The sequence below is a fragment of the Atractosteus spatula genome, chromosome 3, assembly GCF_055471065.1.
Source record: "Atractosteus spatula isolate fAtrSpa1 chromosome 3, fAtrSpa1.hap1, whole genome shotgun sequence".
Classification (NCBI taxonomy): domain Eukaryota; kingdom Metazoa; phylum Chordata; class Actinopteri; order Semionotiformes; family Lepisosteidae; genus Atractosteus; species Atractosteus spatula.
Window position 1 is genome coordinate 52,483,193 of NC_142708.1, and position 22,356 is coordinate 52,505,548.

A 22,356-nucleotide genomic window follows, 5' to 3' on the forward strand; every position below is an offset into this window, starting at 1 on the left:
TGCAATTGTCTACACTGCATGTCAGTGTAGATTAAATATTGTTCATGTTCTTTGCAGTTTATAGATTGGTTAATGCTAGTCCTTCTGTTTTGATACTTGTGAACTAGACTAGGTCCTGACTAAAAGAAAATTAATGTTTTGTGGATTTATACATCAGTTGTTTTGATTTTTTTTTATTTTACCTTTCCAGGAAGAACTGGCCAAATGAAACACTTTGTAACACAAATTGACAAAGCTATCAATTAACTCAAGATAATTGATCCTTCTTATACAGATTTTTTTTTTACATTTTAAAGGATTTAAATCTTTAAGTCTTCTTCAAACTACACAAAATAAAATAACATTCTCAGGTTTTGAATCATCATCATAAGTAAAAGAATTCTGAGAAAAAGTGTGCTTTTATTAGGTTTTCAAGATTGGCATTTTATTCATGATTGGTCAACAAACAATTTACTATGCAAAGAAATAAGAATTACAGTCAAGTGCTTTTTATTGTATTTCCATCCCACAACACATATTCAAAAATAAAATGCTGGCATCATTTGTAAAGAAAAAGACAGAACAATTTTAAGTGAACTCAGAGGTATACCACTGTACAATCATTTTTGATCTTGAAGAATGCAATGCAAACAAGAATAGATTGTCAGCTTGCAGCCTTGATACAATTTTCCCTTATATTATTTCCAGCCTCCTGAGATTAATTTTTCACAAGCCCTTGTACTCATGTTCACAGTGTCCCACATATAAAGGCTCTGCAGGGATTCCTCTCCTGTAAAAAAAAACCAAGATGCAGTGAGTGAAGAGTACTAAAGTACTAATAACTCATCTAAGTATGAATGCTTTTCTAACCAATCTCTGAATTGCCTAGTCCGGTCATTTCCACTGAAAGCCTTGGTTTCAACTCCGTTATTTCATTAAAATTTAGAAAGAAATAAAAGTTCCAATTGAGGAAATGGTAACTAATTGGAACACAGCTGCACTGATTTGAACAGGGTTGCACCTGACATGGAAGGCTTTTGATGCTGTGCAAAAAAAATCTCCATAGCAACCATTGTGCTCATAGGAAGTTCAAAATACACTGGACTATCTTACCAGTTCACTAGAGTTTTTCCATCAGTGTGGCCAATACTTACTGCACCATGCGACAGCGGTGCTGGGTGAGGCGGCTGTATGCATCACCGATGTCCTTGACATCTTTATTGCTCCACAGACGTTCGGCTACTGCACTGGCCCGAGGCCTGGGGGAAGGAAGGAGACAACACCACCAGTTTTATGTTGGCAATGCTAAGAAATGCAGATTTAACACCTGAAAGGAACCAATGCGTTTGTTGTCTCCTGTTGTGTTTATATAAATCAAATGCCATGATTTTTTGTCAGGAGATTCTTTTTCAGTATTTAAATGTGTTTATAATAAAGTCAGTGAAATAGTATGAGAATTGAGTGAAAGTAAACTGAAAAACTGATGAAAGAAAAATAATTCCAGGGTTGCTCTCAATACAACCAAGAAGATAGAAGGGTTTCACTCTTTCACATTGCAAATAAATCATTAACTCATCAATTAGCGCCTTCTATAGTGTAGCCAATTACTGGAATTAGATCATGGCCAACTGAACAGTACTGTGTAATGAAATGTTAATTGTAACATGTAACTAGAGTATTAAGATTCAAGAAAGAGGGATTCTTGCTTTCTTACCAGAGTCTTGGGGTGAGGTTTGTTGCGTCCACATATTCTCCCCAAAGACAAGCCTCTCCTCCAACTACCAGCTTCTTCTGTGCCTCAGTCCCTAAGAAAAATGGAAAGCAAAATACAAGATCATACAGCAGTGTGCAAATTTTTTACAGAAATGAGTTATAACAATTACAGTGTCATTTTTCTTCCTACAATTAGGATTTAACAGATTCAAGAATAAAAAAGGGCAAGCAATAAATTACTGTATATAACTGAATTGAAAAGGCTGTTGGGAAGCTGGTTCCCTGGCACTGGGCACTGGGGTGGGGGTCTTGCACACACCGTTGAAGCTGTACGGATCGGCTCTGTACATCTGCTGCCAGTCCTGGCCGTACGAGATTCGGTTGAGATACCAGGGCGAGGAGAGCAGGGCATGAAACCCAGCAGCTGTTATTGCTGCCATCTCCCTCCGATACTGCTCCTCATTTCCCTTCCACACTTGGATAAGGGTGTCTAGCTTTAACTAGAGACAGAGCGGACAGACAGAATTATCACAAACCCCAGACAATATATGAGTGTGGACGCAGAACAATTTTATCATGGTGTATGAAAGCATCGTGCAAGAGTTTCAAGTGCGCATGTTTAAATCGTGCACCAATCAGCCGTGCTCTGTTTTGGAAAACCGTACGTGAGCTCATTCCCTAAATGTAAGCATGCACTTCAGAGGAAAAGCAATTATTATAAAAGAAAAGTCTTTGAGCTCACTCCGACATGCTGTCAAGCTGAACATGCAAGCAGCAACAGTTTAAATGTTAATGTATTCATTTAAGATTATCTAATGTCACCATTAAAAGAGTCTGCCTGATAAAACAAATGCAGTGTTCTTTGTATTCTAATACTTGTTTTATAGTCTTGCTGTTTTTCCACATTTTCTCAGTTTTTCTGTTAATTTAGAATTACATGTTTTTCAGGTCTTAGCTCTCAGATACTGTATAGAGCTCAAAGCGTTAAATAACGAGGCACTCATCTTTTAACATGCCACAGGGCCCAAAGCCCCATACTGTGGTCCTGCAGTGATTTAAGGAGAGGTACAACTCTCACCGACAGAGAGACATGCCAGTAAGTTACTGGGAGGCCTTAGGGGTTTCTGGGTAACTGACAGCTGAGAGAGTCCAGGTACACTATTCTGCTTTGCCTCTTGAGGAGTGCCAGACACACACATCAAGTGACATGACTCGGTGTCAAACCCATGATCACACAAATGAAACTGCAGCCTGGCAAGTGCTTCAACTGGTTTAGCCACTTGGATGACGTTTATATTGTTCACATTGATACCCTCTCAGTTTACAAATTGTCCATTTTCCTAGTACTGCATGGTAAGACTGGATGGACAGATAAGCTCCTCTATACTGGCCACCTAAAAAAAAATCCGTAATTTTTGACAAGTTGCAAGCTCCACAGGGCCATCTGGGTGAGTTAGTGCTGACTGGAGCAGCAGCACACTCCTTACTGAGGTTACTGAAAACCTACAAAGAAAAGACCAGATAGCCAAGCCTAACCCCAACCTTAAGTTAATGACATGACTCAGTTTCAGAAATGCAACACATTGGCCATAAAGCTAAACCCACACTAAGAGTGAGCACCTATACTGTCTTAGCACATTTATTACCCCTATTTTCTTTCATTTTAACGCACTTGCTTAGTATAGAAAAATAAAAAAGGGCATAATCCACTACATTTTCATAGTATACAGCTCACTACAATAAAACTCATACAGACTATCATATAGTTATAAATACATATTTTAAGGTATTTTATTGGTAAACATATGCAGTTGATTAATCTCTTCCCTTCTTATTGCATTGGTTGTCAATGTCAAATGTGATTTCTTTCGCAGACATGCTTACATTTTACAGGTTCGTTAAACAATAGATTCTCTTAAATTCTGCCAAAAATGCATTAACAGTAAAATGTTGGCTTCAATTTTAAACTGGGCACTTTGGGAAGTTTGAGAGCAAGGTGCCCGATTGCAATTTCCCTTTATAGGGAATTTCCTTGAAAAGCACATTTTCTATAATGAGAAATATTCTGCCATACATCTGCAAAACAGATTTTGAAAACAAGGTTTATGTAAGCAATTGCAAACTGACCCTTGTAAAACTAAATACCTGAATTAACAAATTAACTTCTCTTTGTGTTCAAACATTATTTACATGATTAATATTTTGTCATAAAAATGATACTGGGTATTGAAATTCTTTCCAGATCAACTTGCATATTAGTAAAGCATAAAAAAAAATTGCCTGGAAAGTTTCATGTGAAAACAAATCTCATCATGTGGTGTTTTTTTTATTGATTTACACGATCTTTCCTCATAAAGACAAATTAACTCTGGAAACTCACTCAAGGGAAAGTGCGTTTAACAAATTGGCATGAAAAATAAAAGAAAAAACAACTAACCCTCAAAATCAAGAGGCTCAACTTTGTAGTACCTCTGCCAGTCCTGGCCATAGCTAATGTAATCTAGGTACCAGGGGGCAGACAGAATTGTTGTGAACCCAGCTCCTGTTACTTTTTGGAGTTCTTCTTCAAGCTTATTCCCCATCCACACTTCCACTACAGTATCTGGCTTTATCTGGAATGATCAAAAGGTAAGGCGTGTTTATTTTATTTTTTTGCATCACAATAGTCATACCAATATAAGGACAATGGCAAGACATTAAGCTTTTTTGGGTCATCTATCCATTTTTTCCCCAAAGGAAATTAGCTGCTGTACTTGACAGAAGCCAATAAAGCTGTCCAGTACCAGGATTTGTATTTTAACAGTACTAGCAAGTCTAAAATGCAATACTATTTTTAGCTTACAATTCTAACCTATCAGTTTAAGCACTCTTTTAATGTTGACAGCGACCAGCATCATAGCCATCTTTTCTAACATGCACAATGACTTTAACAGAGGTTAGTTTATTCAGACAAGACATCTCCGAGCAAGAACATGATATTTAAGATTTAACAACTTAAAAATCTACTTTATAGTGAGAAACATGCATAGCAACAACAGTCCAGCTACATTTCCAACTTACCTTCACTCCATTGTCAAATACCTCCTGCCAAACCATGTAACCTTTTTTGGTGCCAGCAACAATTTCCAGGATTCTACAGTTAAAAGTATATATCTCAATAAAACAAGCAATAAATGCAACTATCATTAAAAAGATGCAAGAAAATAAAGCTTATTTTATAGAAAAGGCCTATTTACAAGAAAATTTGCTTTAGTTCATGAATATTTACATTTTGATTCCAAACATCGCTAGTGTGCATCACATTGCTACACTAGGCTATGTGGAAGATGCATAAGTGATTGTCACTATTCCTCAGTTAGAGTCACAGTCTGTTGCTGCTCTAATATTGTCATAGAATATAAAAGCTACACCTTCCACCACAGTCCTTGATCATAAATATAGCAGTAAGTTACAAATACCTTTCTCGGTGTACCATACAGTTTCAAGTGCATCATGGACATGTCAAAATAATTGATTTTATCACTTACTTCTGAATGTAGTAAGACTCCAGCTTACTGTAGTCCTTGCCAAAACCTTGTGAATCCATGAATTTTTGAATGTCAGGATTTGATTTCCTGCGAAAAAAAGCTGGGTGTTTGTCAATGTGACATTGAAATTAGTATTTCAGTGTTTCCCTTTAATACAGCTTAATGATCTAAATAAATCTACAGTACTTAAGAACAAGAGAAAACCATTCAGTCCATCCAGACCACTTGGTTGTTGTTAGTTACTTTTCCACAACACTAAAAAAAAATGTTTTTTAAGGTTTCTGTTATCTTAGATCGGATGAAATGAATGTAGATCAAACATCAGCCGGGTTCAGATTTTCCAGGTCTTATGTCAATAAAATTAACATGAAAATAACTTTTAAAAGAAAAAAGGTTTTATTTTTCATACACTGCTAGAAATGATCAAAGTGAGACATTCCTTTGTGACAAGAAGCATAACTGGTTAGTTTTCTTCAGACTGCCTGCAGGGCCTTTTTGTACTATTTTAACCAGAAGCATACCATGTAGAATGTTTGCTATTGTACTGTACAATTTTAACATAGTTTGATTTGAATTCTGTACCTGTCAATATACAGTTTATCCCACCATGTCACATGAAAACTTTTTACCTTACACATGTAGGTACATCCCTGATTTGAATGTCAGACTGCGTTATTGATATTGGAATAAGGTGGTCTATAGACCTTTTTCATAAAAGATCTATGCATAAACATTGAGACCCTTAATTTATTAACCCTTAAGTTGCATTCCTGTGGCCGAGTGTTCTTTTTGATGTACAGTGCTACTCCTTTCCCCTCTTCCTTTGTTCTGGTCTTTTTGCTGAGCTCTATCACCACAACATTCAGTTAACCATGTTTCTGTGATTTCAACAATGCCAAAACATCCTGCTGAAGTTCTAAAACTGAGAACCTGAAAAGGCAAGAGGTCATTATACTTAGAAATCTCACCAGCAAGAGAAATCCACTTCATCACCACCCAGGTGAATGTACATGTCAGGGAAGACAGAGCTGACCTCCTTGAAAAACTGGGTCATGAACTCATAGGTGGAGTTCAGAATAGGGTTCACAGGCCCGAATGTTCCTGTAGGTGTGTCTCCTGCATAACAGGGAGTAAGGAGCCCTTTCTGGCCTGTGTGAGCAAAACATTTATAAAACAAGAGTGAGTCGCAACTTCAAATGTCTACTAGCAGAAAAGACAGGATGGAGTTTGGATTATTTGGATTTGCTTGAGTTGGAATACTTTGTGTATCGTGGATCTGCCCTATAGTTTAAGAACAGAATCTCCATGAATGACAAGGTTCTTCTGTATGAGCGAAACAAAGTTGTGAGGTATGGATTTTCTTGGGGACAGCCGCTGGTTAGACATGGAAGTGCCTTTTTGAAATCACAAACTAACATCTGAATATTCTACCAATCAGTACTGCCAACTGTCAGTAGCTTTCTGTAGTTTTGTAGACCCACTGTCAAAATATTAAATGAACTAGCCAGTGTGATTTTTGTTCTCTTACATATTAGCCATAATTTTTTTCTGCCCTAAACAGAAGTTTCATATGTGCCAGAAAAAGGCTCTGTTTCATGAAAGGAAATCTAGGCCTCACCTAAGCCCCAAGACTGCGTGTGTCCCGGAGTGTCAAACTCAGCAACAACACGGATTCCCCTCATTCTCGCATATTCAATCACCATCTTCACATCAGTGGGAGTGTAGACATGGGTGTACGGGTGATAGGAACCCTATTACAATGACAAGGAAGACCACACTTTTCATCTGAAGTTCCCAAAACCCAGTGGCAAGTTGAGAAGAAACTATACAGTATGTTCTTATAAATCTTATTCATTACAAATTTAAGATAACCTACAATACTTTCACATTCCCATATGGAAACTGACAGGTTTGTGAAACTGTAAGATACTACTCCAAGTTTAAAACAAATCCATAACAGGAAAGTGAAACATGCTGAACAATTCTTGACGAACCTCTGTGCTGAGATTAGGGAAAGCCGTGCTCTGGTAAGGGAAAGAGTGGTCGTCCACAATGTGCCAGTGGAAGACATTGTACTTGTTCATGGCCATGGCATCCTGCAGGTAGAGAAGGAGCCTAATAGTCACCCTTACAAACACGTGGGGGGAGCAAATCTCATGAAATTTATTGCACTGAAAATACTACTGTATTAAAAGGGTACTCAAAATTTTCATGCAGTCTGATATTGCAAACAGGTGTGAAAGACTGATTTCCACCCACTTGCAATGAAAAAGCCAGAGGATACATTAGAGTAAGATAAAATACACTGCCCTAAGTGAATATTGGGATAGGGAAATCAACACTGTATACTAACAAGTTCTATATACTCAAGCAATTCAGATTTTAGATAAAAAGATTGATATGAGGAAAAAATCCAGCTTTTATTTCTGAGTATTTCTGTGCTTATGCTGTACTGTTTTAGAATAATACCACTTTGTGTTCAGTCTCCCTATTTCAGGTGAGCATATTGGGGCAATTGCCTGGTCTTTTTTCTTTTTGTACTTTTTTTATATTAAGGTTTTCATCTCAAATCCAAATTGCTCGAGTATACAGCAAAAATAGCCATTTTGAGTTCATTATCCCAATACTTATGACACTGTATATCCACTCCATTTTTGCAGATGGAAGAATGTTCGCATACTGTAGCTAGGTAGATGGATACAGCTAACAGATTCTGAGACAAATGAAGATTTTTTGCAATCTATTTCCAATAAACTTTTTGAAGGTGAATAATGTTCTTTAGACACAAATCACTAAAACATTGGTTTACAAATAGTTACAATTTTCAGGTCTGTTTCGGTCTAAAAATAAACCATTTTTTGTTGCTTGAGTATTGTAAATAAGGCAAATATCAAACAATGCTAAAGGATTTTAATCTGGTGCTGTTTGTTCTATGCCAGCAATATCCTATGAAGAGTACATAAACACAGCTAAGCAGGTTACTCTGTATAGATGTGCTTTTTATGTTTATGCCCCCTCAATATATTAAATAATAAAAAACCCAGAAGATTTCAGAAATTCTGAATTACATTGAGATCTGTTTAAATGAAAACCCCAGGGCAAAACTAAATACAAGCAGTGTACTTTTGTAAACTAGTTTCTCAAACTTGTCTCCTGTTCCCCCAGTGTCCCCTGACTCTTATTCCAGTTTAGGAATTTCAGTGTTCCTTTGTAAACCGTGTACTCAGCTGAAACCAGAGGACTCTGGTGTCTGAATAGTTAGGTTTAGAAAGATCTACCTTGACCTGACTTATTATTCATGAACCAGTGCTTTACTCACCAAATTTGCCAAGATCACTTTAAGAGGCAAGTAGTGTCGGGAAGAATCCAACAAAATGCCCCGATGAGCAAATCTTGGGAAGTCCTGAATATCAGTCTTGTTGATGTAGTTCTGTCAAAACACCAGTAGAGTGAGATAATCGGTGAATTGCTCCTCCTTATCACTATGTGTACTTAAAAATGTGTTTCAAAGCTAGTTATTTCATTTTAGAGCCCTGTCTTATAAACACAAAAAAAGCATTCCTGATAGCATGAAGTGGCAGGTTAAATTGAGCTAGCTGAAAAAAAAAGTTGAGAATTGACTTGAGAAACTTACCGTTCCATATTTATCTGCATACACTAACTGGCTGAATGTCTCAAGTCCTGGAAAGAAGTTATCACAATTACAAGCTAACCACCAGAAAGATAAAATGGAAGTGATAATGTCTGTACACTCTTCTGATTGGATATACTATGTTACCTGTATATCTTCTCTTGGCCTCCCTGAGGCCAAGGGAAAATGCATGTGGATCTCCTTTTAATTATTGGTCTTGTCAGAGAGAACTTGTGTTGAGAATAATACAGGCTCTTTCTGCAAGGTATGTTTCCAGACATTTAAGGAAAGTATTCAATACTGAACTGTTAAGAATTGCATTTCAAATTAACATCTACGGGGGAACATTAATGTCAAAAAAATATTTACATTATGAAAAGACTAGACAAACCATGAGCTTTCAATTACCTTGCAAATAAACAAGACTGACCACACACTCAAACATTTTGACAATTTTTTCTTATTGGTTCCATTTCAAAGTTTGTCTGAATATATGGCAATGCCAAAGTAGCCTTTCAATCACATTCTAAGGTGTTCCTGTCTATAATGAGAAAATTATTCCTTTCACAAGTATGAGATGACATTTAAAAACTTTTTATATGCAAGATACTGTAATTAAGGATCTGTCTTTACCTCGCAGGGCTCCCCAGACTTTTGGAGCTTTCAAGACAGCTGTAGGCTGATCAATGCTGAGCTTATCTGAAGAAAAAAAATATTTAGTTACTTAAACATATCACCTTCTTTAGAGGGTTGTGTCAATCTACAGATGCAGCCATTCAAAGTGCGCGTTACAGACACGTACTGCAGGTGGCGTCGCGCATTGTGACGCAAGATGACACGAGGCACCGCAGTACGTGATTGGTTGACCGACAGGGGCACTCGTGGTCCGTTGGTCTGTCGTAGAAAGACTTACAGTAAACGTCTTTGCTGTGCCCGTTGTAGATATTGAATTTTACCACTGAAAGGAAATCTTAGTAGCTGAGCATAAAAAGAATAGGAGCATACTGTAACGCGTGTGAAGGCCATAAACGATATTAATTTTGGAACATAAACATACAGTATATGGCTGGTCTTGGTACTTTAAAGAAAAAATACACACCAGTATTCCATTTCTCCCTAAACATTTTAAGCATCCAAGTCTTTAACTAAAGAGATACCGGAGTCAACAGGCATACTTTTAGAATTTGATTAAAAGGGAATATAATATTGAATCGCGTATATATTTTATGAAAGCAAGATTGCTCAGCTGGACAAAAGTACACAACCTACCTTTATCAGAAATATTTATGCATCAAAGCCTTTACCGAAGATATTACTAATAGTATTAATAATGAATGACTTTGGACAAGCTGTATACTCAAAGTATAATTTCTTTAGCACATTTGTACAAGCACTTGGAATCTGTCCAAGCCATACTTTGTCAGGCATTTTGTTTTACTTCAACGGGCATAAAAACTCCCTTGCTTTTAACAGGGCGTTTCATAATTTCTAACTACGAAAATGATTTAAAATGCGACACTTATCATTCAACTAGAGCTCAAAACATCACAAGGATCCTCAAGAGCACAGCAAAGACTGTATTAACAGATACTTGTATGAGATACATGAGAATCCAGGCTTTTTTTATCAATGCTTTCTTTTCCATATACCAGATTTTATGGAACCACTTCAGAAGGGTGTCAGCCAGTCAGATTCCAGGAATCGGTACTTTAAAGGAAAAATACACACTGGTATTCCATTTCTCCCTAAACATTTCAAGCATCGAAGTATTTAACTAGCATGTGAAATAGCGTGTGAAAAAGTGGTAGTTTTAAGCTTTTCCGCTAATATAATATGGAATCGCGTATCTAAAGAATTTAATAACGATATGATTATATTCGTGTACTGCGACAGGGCTGTGTAGGGCTGTTTCGCCTCCCTGTCATGCGAGTTGTCTTGTAGCCTACTGGTCTACGTGCCTGATTAACAACTTGCAGGTTGTGTGTTCAAATCCAGCTGGTGCTGGACTTTTCTTTTAACAAACATTTCTTCGAAAAAATAGAATAGCGATATTATGGACAATCAATTGACTTTTATATTTCAAAATATCGCAACATGATCGATTCTAAGTCATTTTTGATAACAATGAATAGTCACCTTCTTCCCTTCTGACAACAGTCCCTGCTTCTGCTTCCTGCTTCTATTGTGTGTGTGTGTGTAATAGAGTAAATTTTTATAGAGAAATGGAGGCTGGACAGTATGCGATACAATATAAACATTTATATTGATTTAAATCGTGTTTTGATTTAAATCGCAAACGCGTGTTTAATTATATGTGTTTTTTTAATCATAATCAGGCTAATGCAACATAAATTGATACAGTATCTCTGTCTTATTTTTAGTAAATAAAGTGCATTTTTGCACACTATATGTACAAACGTTTTATGATATGTCGCTGTTGTGAATGTCTGTGGACATGTGCTGGCTGGACAGGAGGCTCCACTGTACACAGAGAGCTTAGAAGACAAAGAAATCAATTTATTTTAGTCAAAAATTTATATATCACCTTTAAAAGTGGAATCTCAAAGCAAAGTAAATACCCAACACTGATTGAACCCATCTGCCATGCTAATAAAACACCTTGAATTGAATTGAGGGAAAGGGGGGGGAAGGCGCGCGGCAAATAAGATACACTCCACAGGCATCCACAACAGCAACATATGAAACGTTTGCACATATAGTTAAGTTATTACTTGGTTTTCAAAGTCGGGAGACATTAGAGGCTTGCCACACCCGGACTGTTAAACCAACGCATTAGCACGTCAAAGCCCATTGAGGACTCGGGCGCAATAATTGTTTTGCCCCTTGATTTACTGATCTGCATTAATTATGGAAATCGAGTTCCTGCTCTGTGCAGACGACTTGGTCCCGCTGTCGCCCACAGAACAGAGGCTGCGCCAGAACCTGGCACTGCTGGAGCAGCACTGTCAGACCTGGGCGCCAACAGTCAATCTGGACAAGACCAGTTATGGTTTTCCAGAAAAAAAGCCAGACCCCAGGGAAACGGCTACAAATTCACACTTAACAACACATTAACACCTAACAACGGGGAGCAGGGACGAATTAGGCCAGTACCCACTATTGTTAAACATACAGAAAAGGATATTAAAGTATTGAATATTAGTATTGGCTTTAGTATTAGCCATACAGAACATTAAAGTGCCCCTTTTCCATTCAGCGGGTGCCTGAGCCGCTGTGTCCTATCTTCTGACAGTCGCCGTTGTGAAAAAACATTTCTTTGAAAAAATGAGACGTTTCCCTTGGTCAGAGATATAAATATATAATATATAAATAAATTAAATTTAACTAACGTGAAATAGCGTGTGAAAAAGTGGTAGTTTAAGCTTTTCTGCTAATATAACATGGAACCGCGTATCTAAAGAATTTAATAACGATATGATTATATTCGTGTACTGCGACAGGGCTGTGTAGGGCTGTTTCGCCTGTCTCTTCATGCGACTGTACCAGAAAGAGGATTTCTTTCTATTCGAAACGTGTATTTTAAAAGTTTAAGAAGTAAAAACCTTACAGCGTACACAGATTTCTAAACTGATCAGGATCATTATCTTTGTCTTATGCATAATAATGTTTACCGCTCTGTCCAGCAAATTAATTATAAACTTTATTTTATATAGCGTTTTAAACGAATAAGTAATTAGATTGCTCATAAACCTAATCACTTGCTTTTTCTTTTTATTTAGGCTCAGATTTCAACTATAGATCTTATTATTAATAACCATAATAACAACCAACCAACAAAAACAATCATATAAACATAATACCAACCAAAAACATAGATAACGAGCACAATACAAAATCAAATATATCAAACCATTATACTCTCGCAAATTCCTCCAATTATCATAATCCCCCCCCCTTATGCAAAACCAAACCCTCCTCCCATCCCAGTTTCTCCTCTTTATCATAAGCAAAATCCACCTCAATTTTCAACATAAAGCCTTGCTGCTTACTGGGTTTTTGAGGGGGGGGGAGGTGTCTTTCGCTGGAAATCTCGCCTGCTTCTACTTTACGAGTACAACCCCCTGTCTGCAGGAGTGCTGGCTGTGACGAATTAAACCGGTTTAAAAGTATTTTTAAAGTAGGAAGTACAGTGTTAACTGGTAGCTGGGCACCTCAATTAAGTCGCTTTAACATGCTAATGCGTTGGTGTAACAGTCCGGGAGTGGCAAGCTTCTAATGTCAACTCGACTCGATTGGAAGACAATGAACGTATTTTAGCCCTAAATGAATTAATAACAAACATGGTTTACATAAAATACATTTTTCCAAGAAAGTTTATAATAATGCGATCTATAGTTGAAATCTGAGCCTAAATATAAAGGAAAAGCATTTTCAGAGAGCAATCACGCTGTGTTTATGTAGAAAAAGCGATTAGGTTTATGAGCAATCTAATTACCTATTCACCTAAAACGCTATATAAAATAAAGTTTATTTAGAGATGAATGATCAGTGTCACAGTTTAAATAATTTTCGTAGGAGGGCTTGGACAGATTCCAAGTGCATTTTTGCAATTTACGTTGTAATACAGTTTAGAATACAGTTAGTCTAAGCTTTATCAGCTTTATTTATGGGTTGCAATTTAGAAAAAGTCAAAAACCGCACTCAAAATGCAATTTAGAGCTTTCTGGCAAGGGGAGACACCCAAATTATAATGTAACATGCCACTGTTTGTGCATTAACAAAGTTATACTGCAATTTTCCTTAGATACGCGATTAAAAAAAATAAATTTTTTGAATCCCCAGTGGAACACACTCCATAAGAATCAGCACTTTTATACAGTATATCGCCTTTAAACACATATATTTAAACACGCGTTTACAATTTAAATCAAAACGCGATTCAAATCAATATAAATGTTTATTTTGTAACGCATAGGTGACTATTCATTGTTATTAAAAAGACTTAAATTCGATCATGTTGTGATATTTAGAAATATAAATTTGTTTGGTGCGAGTGAGGTTTTATTTAATCTCTGACCAAGGGAAACGTTTCATTTTTTCAAAGAAATGTTTGTTAAAAAATAAAGTGATACTGTACAGTAGTTCCATGGGATTCAATCACAGACCATGTGACATGGGAGTCAGGAAACTAACACACAGCGCCACCAGATTTGATAACGCTATAAAAACGCTATAAAATAATGTGACTAGGCACAGAACAAGTTTACAGCACAGTACAATAATAAATGCTGACCATGACTTTAGAAGCATAAATTACCTTACACTCAATTTAAACACAAGCTGTCTTTAGCCCTCTAAGCTGGTTCATACAGAAATGTAGAGATCCAGGCTCAGAACACACAGCTTCATTAGCGAATACATATGCAGGACAACTAGAGAAGACGTTTTACAGAGGATGGATTTTTAGAAACATCCCATCAGTGACATCACTGAAGTCAACTCCTACTGTGGGTAACTGTCGTGTGGATAGTTTCACAAGAATCAGACAAAGGTTTAAGCATCGCTTGTTCTAGATAAAACTGCAAAAAAAAACAACAACCCATAATGTACTTCTTTGCGGCTCTGTTTGCCCAAATCATATATTCACAACGTTAAATTAGAAAATATTACGTAACCAAAATCCGCAATATGGAAACAGGACCTGTGTAATTGTTGACAGATGATGTTCTCGTAACATTTTTACAAGACAAACTACAACATTTAAAAAATGTCTTGTATGTACTTGATATCTCTAATCAATCCACGGCGATATAGTTAAAGCAGTCGCCGCACAAAACGAAACTAAAACGCCCTGGGCATACTGTTTCGCGCTTCTTATCAGTTGCTCAAAAGTAATTTGACCGTATGAAATGCATAATATAAACCTAGAAACATATACGTGAGCAGTACTTAAGCACTGTAGTATCGGTGTTAAGACATACCTCTCAAATACTGTAAATCAAGTTAAAAATATCTCAAGACAGATTCTGGTCATAATGAAACCATGTTTCGTGTATGTTTTCTTTAAAGTACCGAGACCAGCCATATACTGTATGTTTATGTTCCAAAATTAATATCGTTTATGGCCTTCACACGCGTTGCAGTATGCTCCTATTCTTTTTATGCTCAGGCACTAAGATTTCCCTTCAGTGGTAAAATTCCATATAAATATTCAATACTTAAACGGGCACAGTTAAGACATTAAATATACATATACATACTGTATACAGTACAGTTTGCATACGGTAATATGTTTATGTTCCTAAATCAATCTCTTTTATGAGCATGTGAAAGGCATGGTGAATCGATTCTCAAAAATTACTGAACTTTGCATGATTGGAAAAAAATGCGTGATTGCGAAATGCTGTGGTGTTACTTTTACAAAGACGGTCAATGAAAAAAAGAATGTGGACCAGGGCAATACTTTTAGTTTACAGCTTGTCCAAGGTCATTTATTATTAATACTATTAGTAATATCTTCGTTAAAGACTTTGATGGCTACAGCTCAAACATGAGAGGTTGAGCTTTATTAGCTCCACCTTGCGGAAATTCCGGATTTTGCTAGCGGTATTTACTGGTAACTTGCGGTATTTAACGGTAACTTGCGGTAGACTGCGTACAGCGTACCGGAAAATAATGCGGTATCGCCCGCGCATTTTGAATGGCTGCATCTGTATACTGCCTAAGACCTGCAACATTCTAGAAACCCGGTCCAATATTTATGTACTATATAGTGTTCCTATCATTAAAAATGATATGATACCACTGTTATGTACAGTATGTTTCGCAACTCTATCCAAGCCCTTAGCCAATGCCTGGAATGTTACAGGACAAGTTTCAGTTACTCAATTGTCAACTTTTCCTCTAATTAATATCTTAACACTCCTCAAGCAATCACCCTTTCATGACCATAAGGGTTATTAAATGATTAAGATGATGAAGATCATACCCAGAAGCTTTACAAGTAAGCTTAATATTACAGTACATACAAGTACTCTAGTGCTATCTTTTAAATTCCCTGGCAGAGCTAAAATACATCTTTCTGGGACATAAATATCCAAAGAAAATTATTCTAAAGCACCACTGTAGATGGAATTTAAAAATCACAACAGGATTTACACCGACAAACTACTGTATCAACAGAATTCCAGAAAGTGAGGTAACAAAGATTCAGTCAAACCATCTAATTAACTATTTATAATTATTAATTGGATTTGAAGTATTTAATTGCTCAGTCAGGGATATAATAGGGGTGCCAGAAGCATACTAATGTACAGGACAGTGAAAGAAACACCTCTTGCACTGCCAAATTAATTGTATTCCATAATTTCTTTCACATTACAGTAAAAATTAAGATTTGTCCAATTGATCACACCCAGAAATTAAGATTTAGAAGCCTTATCAACCATATTTTACAAGTGAAGTTTTTATTCCAGCCTTAAAAACAAAAGACTGCTCTAACAAATAACAAGAAAATACCTGACTTGTTAAGTATTAAAATCACAGCTAAAACAATAAACTGGAATATACATAATTAGTTACCATTTTATGGGTAATTCAAATAATATCAAAAGGACAATATGATATTTACTTCAGTACCATGTTTGGCAGTTTTCAACCTGTCCTATGGAATTATCTGTGCAATAAAAATATAAGCATGGGTTAACGGAAGTGGCTAAACATGGAACTTGACACTTACATGACTCATCAGACTTCACACTGGGGTAACTGTCACACTCTGGATTTTCTGAAGAAATCCAGACTTGCAACTCGAATACCTCAGAATCGTTTGCAAACATCTTCAGATCTCCCTTCAGCTTCTTGGAGTATCCAAAAGTGTATTCAAAATACCTGCAGGATTACACATAGTTGGATCACTTGCTCTTTTTTTTATAAGACCAGCTAAAACTGCTTGTTTCAAATGTATTGATGTTTCAAAATTCTGCTTCTATCAACACACATATACTGTATAGATTTGGATGTCTTTTACTCAATATGGAATTGTGAATTTACTGTAGCAATAGAAAATAAAGTTTGCTGGATTTATACAACTGGGTAAAAGAGGACATTGATCATAAACTTGGATCAAACCAACATTCAGGTTTCTGTTTCACAAGTAGTTTGAGAACCTCCAACCTGACAATTTTTTTTAAATCATCACACGAACTTGCACTCCCTTTCTGTTACTGTGTACAGCTCGTAGTCACAGCTGGATGTTAAATTAAAAATGAAATACTCAGACTAGATAACCCGAAACTTTATATTACGTCACACACCAAATTAATATGCGCTGTTACACAAAAACAAGGTTTTACGGCTGTGGATAAATTAAATCAACTATATCACCAAACTAAGAAAAACAGGTTCTTCCCACGATTGTATTTACAATATAAATGGCAAATTATAAATTACCGTATTACATAAGAAAGTCGTTATTTCCTAATTTAATTGTATCATACTAGTTCCTATACATTAATGTGTGCAACAATCTGATGTAATTTGCCAGTTGCCAGGAGGTTATAGGATATTTACATGTGGCGTTTGTATTTTATTTTTCACATAGTAGACATTCCTCGTCAATACCTACTTTGAGAAAAGTTCTCCAACCTGCAGTGAGAGCCATGTAAAGATGTATAAAGTTACAACAGATAAGGAGGGCGACTTTAAAAAGAAATCGATGGCTTTAATCTTACCTCCGAAAAGCATTTTGCAAGAGGAAGCAGCTTGGACCAGCGGACGATTTCGGGGAATGGACTATCTGGAAACCGAAGCTGCTGACCCTGAAAGCTACAGGGGAAATGTGCACAGACTGCGGCAAGGGCCAGAGCGAGCCATATGCAGAGACCGTCAGCTTCGGGACATCGGCCAGATTGTCCTGCCAGCCCAGACAAGCGGTGGCCCCAAACAGAAGGCAGACAAACTTCACAAAGGCAGCCATCAAGCTTCAGCACAAGCGGCGTTTGAAGCGTTTTTATTCGTGTCAGCTGACAGATCATAAGACTGGGGTGCTGTTCACATGGCAAAGGGGGAAGTCCTCTTTTAGAAGGAAGTGCATTCTTTAGCCGTTTCTCTAACCTTTTATCTCGTTAGGAGTCGGGTAATTTTACTTTCGTAACAGTGATGGCACTGACACGTATCTACTAATGTTAAAATAATCGTAAACCATTAAAATCTAGGTTTTCTGGGGTTTTTTTTTTAAGTAGATTTTCAATACAAACTGCAGTCTGTCTGAACAACACTGTAATCCCTCAACAATAATGTTTACAGCCCTTAGCTCTATCAGGATAATCACTGAATGACTCAAGCAATTAGGCTACGATAAAGTAAAATAAACTATTTTAGTGCAAAAATCTGAATTATGTTTAGCAGTTTATGTCCCTTTGAATTTCCTTAAAGCATTTCTATTAAACGAGTTAAGGTTTCAAAACTAATACAGCATAAAGCACCAGACCTGTCTGTATGACGACACAGTTGGGTAAGTAAGGCGTGTTAACAGTAGCAGTGCTGTCTTGTGACCAGAAATCATCAGAGCTCAGAAGCTTTGGGCTTGGGGTGGGACACTTATTTGGCCATAGAGGACCTAATTGCAGTTTTTGTAAGAGATTTTGGCTAAACTCCACTCTGGGTTTGCATGAATGATATTACTACTTAATATTCTCCTTAATACAACTGGAGATTTCTCACTTCTCCATCAGATCTGCTGCGCACTTAGATTGAATGTTACCTGGGTAAGTGATGGGTGAAGTGGGTCCTTTCCCGTACTGTATGTAAAAGTACTTGGGGATTCTTTGGGATCCCACAATATTAATGTAATAAATTGCTATTATGTTTCAATGGAACCAGAGTTTTGGGTTTCCCTCAGTCTTGCCCCACTTTTCTTCAAAATAAAGCATATTAAGGAGTGACTTGATTATTTACATAATTTTAGGAGTATTTTCAAACCCTTTGTCACGTTTAGGTGTGATTTAGTTTGCAGTCCACAACTGTTAAAAGATGGATAAGACACAGTGCATGTGTCTTATTTATTAATGAAGACATGTATTAATGAATGAGAAGTCGGAAAAGACTATCGTGAGTCCAAATAAAAAAACTTGAATGCAATTGAATTATAATGATTATATTTGGTTATAAATATACAGTTATTCACAATGCCATGAAATTATTATGATAATACAGACATGCAATTCACTGGTGAAAAGTGAAATACAGTATATAATGGTTTTCATTTTACATGTGCAATATCAAAATTTGATTATATTAAAGACCATTCAGTGGAGGGTAGTGTTTGTCAACAAGTAAAATGACACAACACGTAAACCAAACATCATAAAATGCAAATGGAAGCACTTCTCTTTGGCCAGTGTGATGCAAAACTTTTGAATATCATCTTTGTTAGGTCAACATCAGAGACTCAGTTCCTTTTTTCACCTCTCCGCCTGGCTGATATATTTTCTGATAAGTGTGATGTTGTGAAATACTACTGTTCATGCAACTTCTCTCACACATTCTCTCTTAGGCAAGTTGTATTTCAGCAATAAAGAGAAATTCAAAATGTTTATACTTATTTTCATTTTCAGCTTTCATTTTTTGATTAACATACGTATATAAGAGAGGAACATTTACATAAGAGTAGGTTCTTTGGTCTACTTGTTCCAGACTCTCTTTGTGTAAGAAATACCTCTTGGTTTTAGCTTTAAATGCACTTCCCTGTAGTTTCTGCTTGTGTTCACTGGTTGGTGTTTCCTTCTAGATTGTGCAAAAAATTCCAAGGGGTTGACTTTGTAATGCCCTTTCTGAATTTTGAATGGTTAACTCTGTATTTGCATAGTCATTTCTGTTCATGACTGAGGTGATTTAAATAATTAAATCCATTTAAACCCAGGAAGATATCTTCTCTGGACTTGATTGTACCATAATAATAAAATGACCATCTTATAGTACAAACATCCTTTTTGGAACTGAAACATGAGGTTAACATAAAAAAATCCAAATTAACATTGTTGTGTGCTTATGTATCTTATATATTTAATATGACTATTGCAGATAAAAAAATATTTTCTTGTAAAACCTGTAAAACCTGTAGAGCTTTCTAAACTGCTTATTCTATTACCTTTTTTTAGAAAAGCAAGGCTTATAAGGAAAGATGTGGATATTTACAGTGTTTTTCAAAAAAAGACTGGGATAATAAGACTGTATAAAACACTGGATTTATCATTAAGTAAGGAAATAAGATGTTAAGGTTTTTTTAAGAGACAGGTACAAAAAGCAGTAACTTGTAGCAGTAACCACACAGTGGGTGGTTTCTTTTTGTTTTGGTTATTGAAAAGACATGCCTGGAGATTAATCCATAATCTAAAATAATAACAATTGGCCTACATAAAACTGTCAAAATCCTTTTGTTTTAGGAATTTTAATGGTAATAGCCATTGAAAACGTTCCACTTTCCTTCGGCATATACAGTGACAACTTCATACATTTACACCAGAGGGCAGTCCAAGCTAGGCAAACAAGATGTCTACACTGAGTCCCAGCTCCTGAATTCACTGTTTTTTCAATAAACTTTTTAATTGTGTATATATAAATAAATATATTAAGAACAAGAAATAAATATACTGTAGATGTCCTTCAACATGTGAGAAGAATTGAATATGAATAAGGTGATGTTTATATCTTTCCCTAAAATTGCTCTTACCTTCTGGAATGTTCATATTGTTAAATACACTTGATATGTAATCCTTCCAGTTTTCTAATGATATAAAACATTATACTGTATTTTCAGACAATACAGATAGATGGATGAAGAATGGAAAGCATGTTGGCTGAATATGCAAACTAAACTTCATTTCAAAGATCCCATTTTACTGTATCTGTACAACGTTACACCTTACCAGTTAAGTCTGTCATTTTTAAACTCATTTCATTTTGTGAAGAAATAATAGAATTATCTTTCTAGTAAGCAGGCTGGTAATGTTGCTGTGTTAATCTATTCATGTATTTATTTAATATCTTGAGCTTTTTATTTCTCTCTGTTGATGTTACTGTTGAGACTGGAAAGTATTAGGCCTGAAAATTTCTGATTAGAAAAACAAAATTGTATTGAATGCATATAAGACCTGTTACCTGCTGCATTCATTATAGTACAAGAAAGAGGACAAAAGATGGAGTGGCGACTTAATCTATGATTAACTTATCATCACATTAATTTTAATAACAGCTTATCCAACTCAGGGTAATCGTCTATCCTGGAAAGCACTGGGCAGGATACACCACGTACAATGCCAGTCCATTGCACGACATACACATAAACATGCACACACTCACACCAGCATCAATTTTACAGAAGTCAATTCACCTACCAGTATGTCTTTGAACTGTGGGAGGACACCCATGCAAGGATGGAGAGAAAATACAAACTCCCAAGAACTGAACCTAGGGGCCCCAGCTCCGTAATGCTAACCTTTATGCCACTGCACCACCCACCATTAACTTATATTAATATTAATAAAAAATAATGAGTCAGTGCACTTTTTTAATTTAGTTATGTTTGATGTTCTGTTTTGTTAATATGATGTAGTCCTACCATTTTTATTTAGTTACAGTATGTATGAAGAACTAATGAACAACAGCTGAGTCATTCGACATTAACACTATTGAAAGCAGATGAAATATTTAATCTCAGCAAGGCATATTAAGTCCCAGCTTTTGTGATGTGGAGTCCAAACATGCATCTTGGTGTATGAATAGTTGCTGTGCTGTGAATAGTTAGTTTCAGAGACTCAAAATGAAAGCCAGTTATTATACAAAAACGTAAGCAATTGAAAAGAGAAATCAATTCTGCTTTAGAAGGCAGAGGGAACTTCTTTTCCATTTGGAAATTTAACAGCTAAATATTTTTTAAATTTTGAATCCTTAAGCAACAGAGTACTAACAAATTCTACATCTAACACAGATCTAACTTCAATTTATAAGATTATTTACATTTGAAATATCATTTTATTCCCTACAAAGTGCTCCAGAAAGAGATGTACTGTAAGTTTTCATTGCTTCTCTTCCTGGGGTGCGGTCTTTTAGTACATACTTATCAGCGACCTTCAATATTTGACCCGATTGTACTTGATTATTTGCTAACTGCACTACTCACTATATAAGAAGAATCTGACCTTTGAGATGGTAATGTCTGGTTGAGTTTACGTGGAATGACCCCACTGCTTTTAGCAGTTCACCAAAAAGTGGTCAGCAGTCTCCCAGTATTAGGCCCTGCTCCTGAGCTCACTTCTCAGTTTAAAGTGTCTTATTACTTGATCCATTTCTCAGTGCGATTATTGCACTTTAACATAGTGAATTATCTTACCTTAGAGTGAATTTGGAGCTACTGTATGTTCTCCTATACTGCATTGTAGGACAAATGCTGCAAGACATAAAGTTAAAAAGAGACTAAATTCAGATTTCAGGGATAATGCCAGATATTACTGACAGAACACCATTTTATTCAATGTTGAATTCATT

At 36.2% G+C, this 22,356-nt stretch overlaps 1 protein-coding gene across 2 annotated transcripts; it reads right to left on the bottom strand.

The window, feature by feature from the left end:
• Positions 1 to 397: 397 nt before the first annotated feature.
• On the bottom strand, positions 398 to 17,854 carry hexb (hexosaminidase B (beta polypeptide)). Of its 2 annotated transcripts, none has more exons than XM_088910175.1 (14): positions 17,544 to 17,854; positions 16,550 to 16,701; positions 9,484 to 9,549; positions 8,854 to 8,900; positions 8,539 to 8,649; positions 7,214 to 7,315; positions 6,838 to 6,970; positions 6,188 to 6,368; positions 5,220 to 5,306; positions 4,753 to 4,825; positions 2,012 to 2,192; positions 1,694 to 1,784; positions 1,134 to 1,238; positions 398 to 769 (listed from the first exon to the last, which is right to left on the bottom strand). In XM_088910175.1, exons 1-14 carry the CDS (start codon positions 17,786 to 17,788, stop codon positions 706 to 708), a joined length of 1,638 nt encoding a protein of 545 aa, XP_088766301.1. In that variant the 5' UTR covers positions 17,789 to 17,854; the 3' UTR covers positions 398 to 705. The 2 variants fall into 2 exon arrangements, with proteins under 2 accessions (XP_088766301.1, XP_088766302.1); XM_088910176.1 differs by lacking the exon at positions 2,012 to 2,192 and adding an exon at positions 4,130 to 4,304 and having other exon boundaries at positions 17,544 to 17,852.
• Positions 17,855 to 22,356: the final 4,502 nt, after the last annotated feature.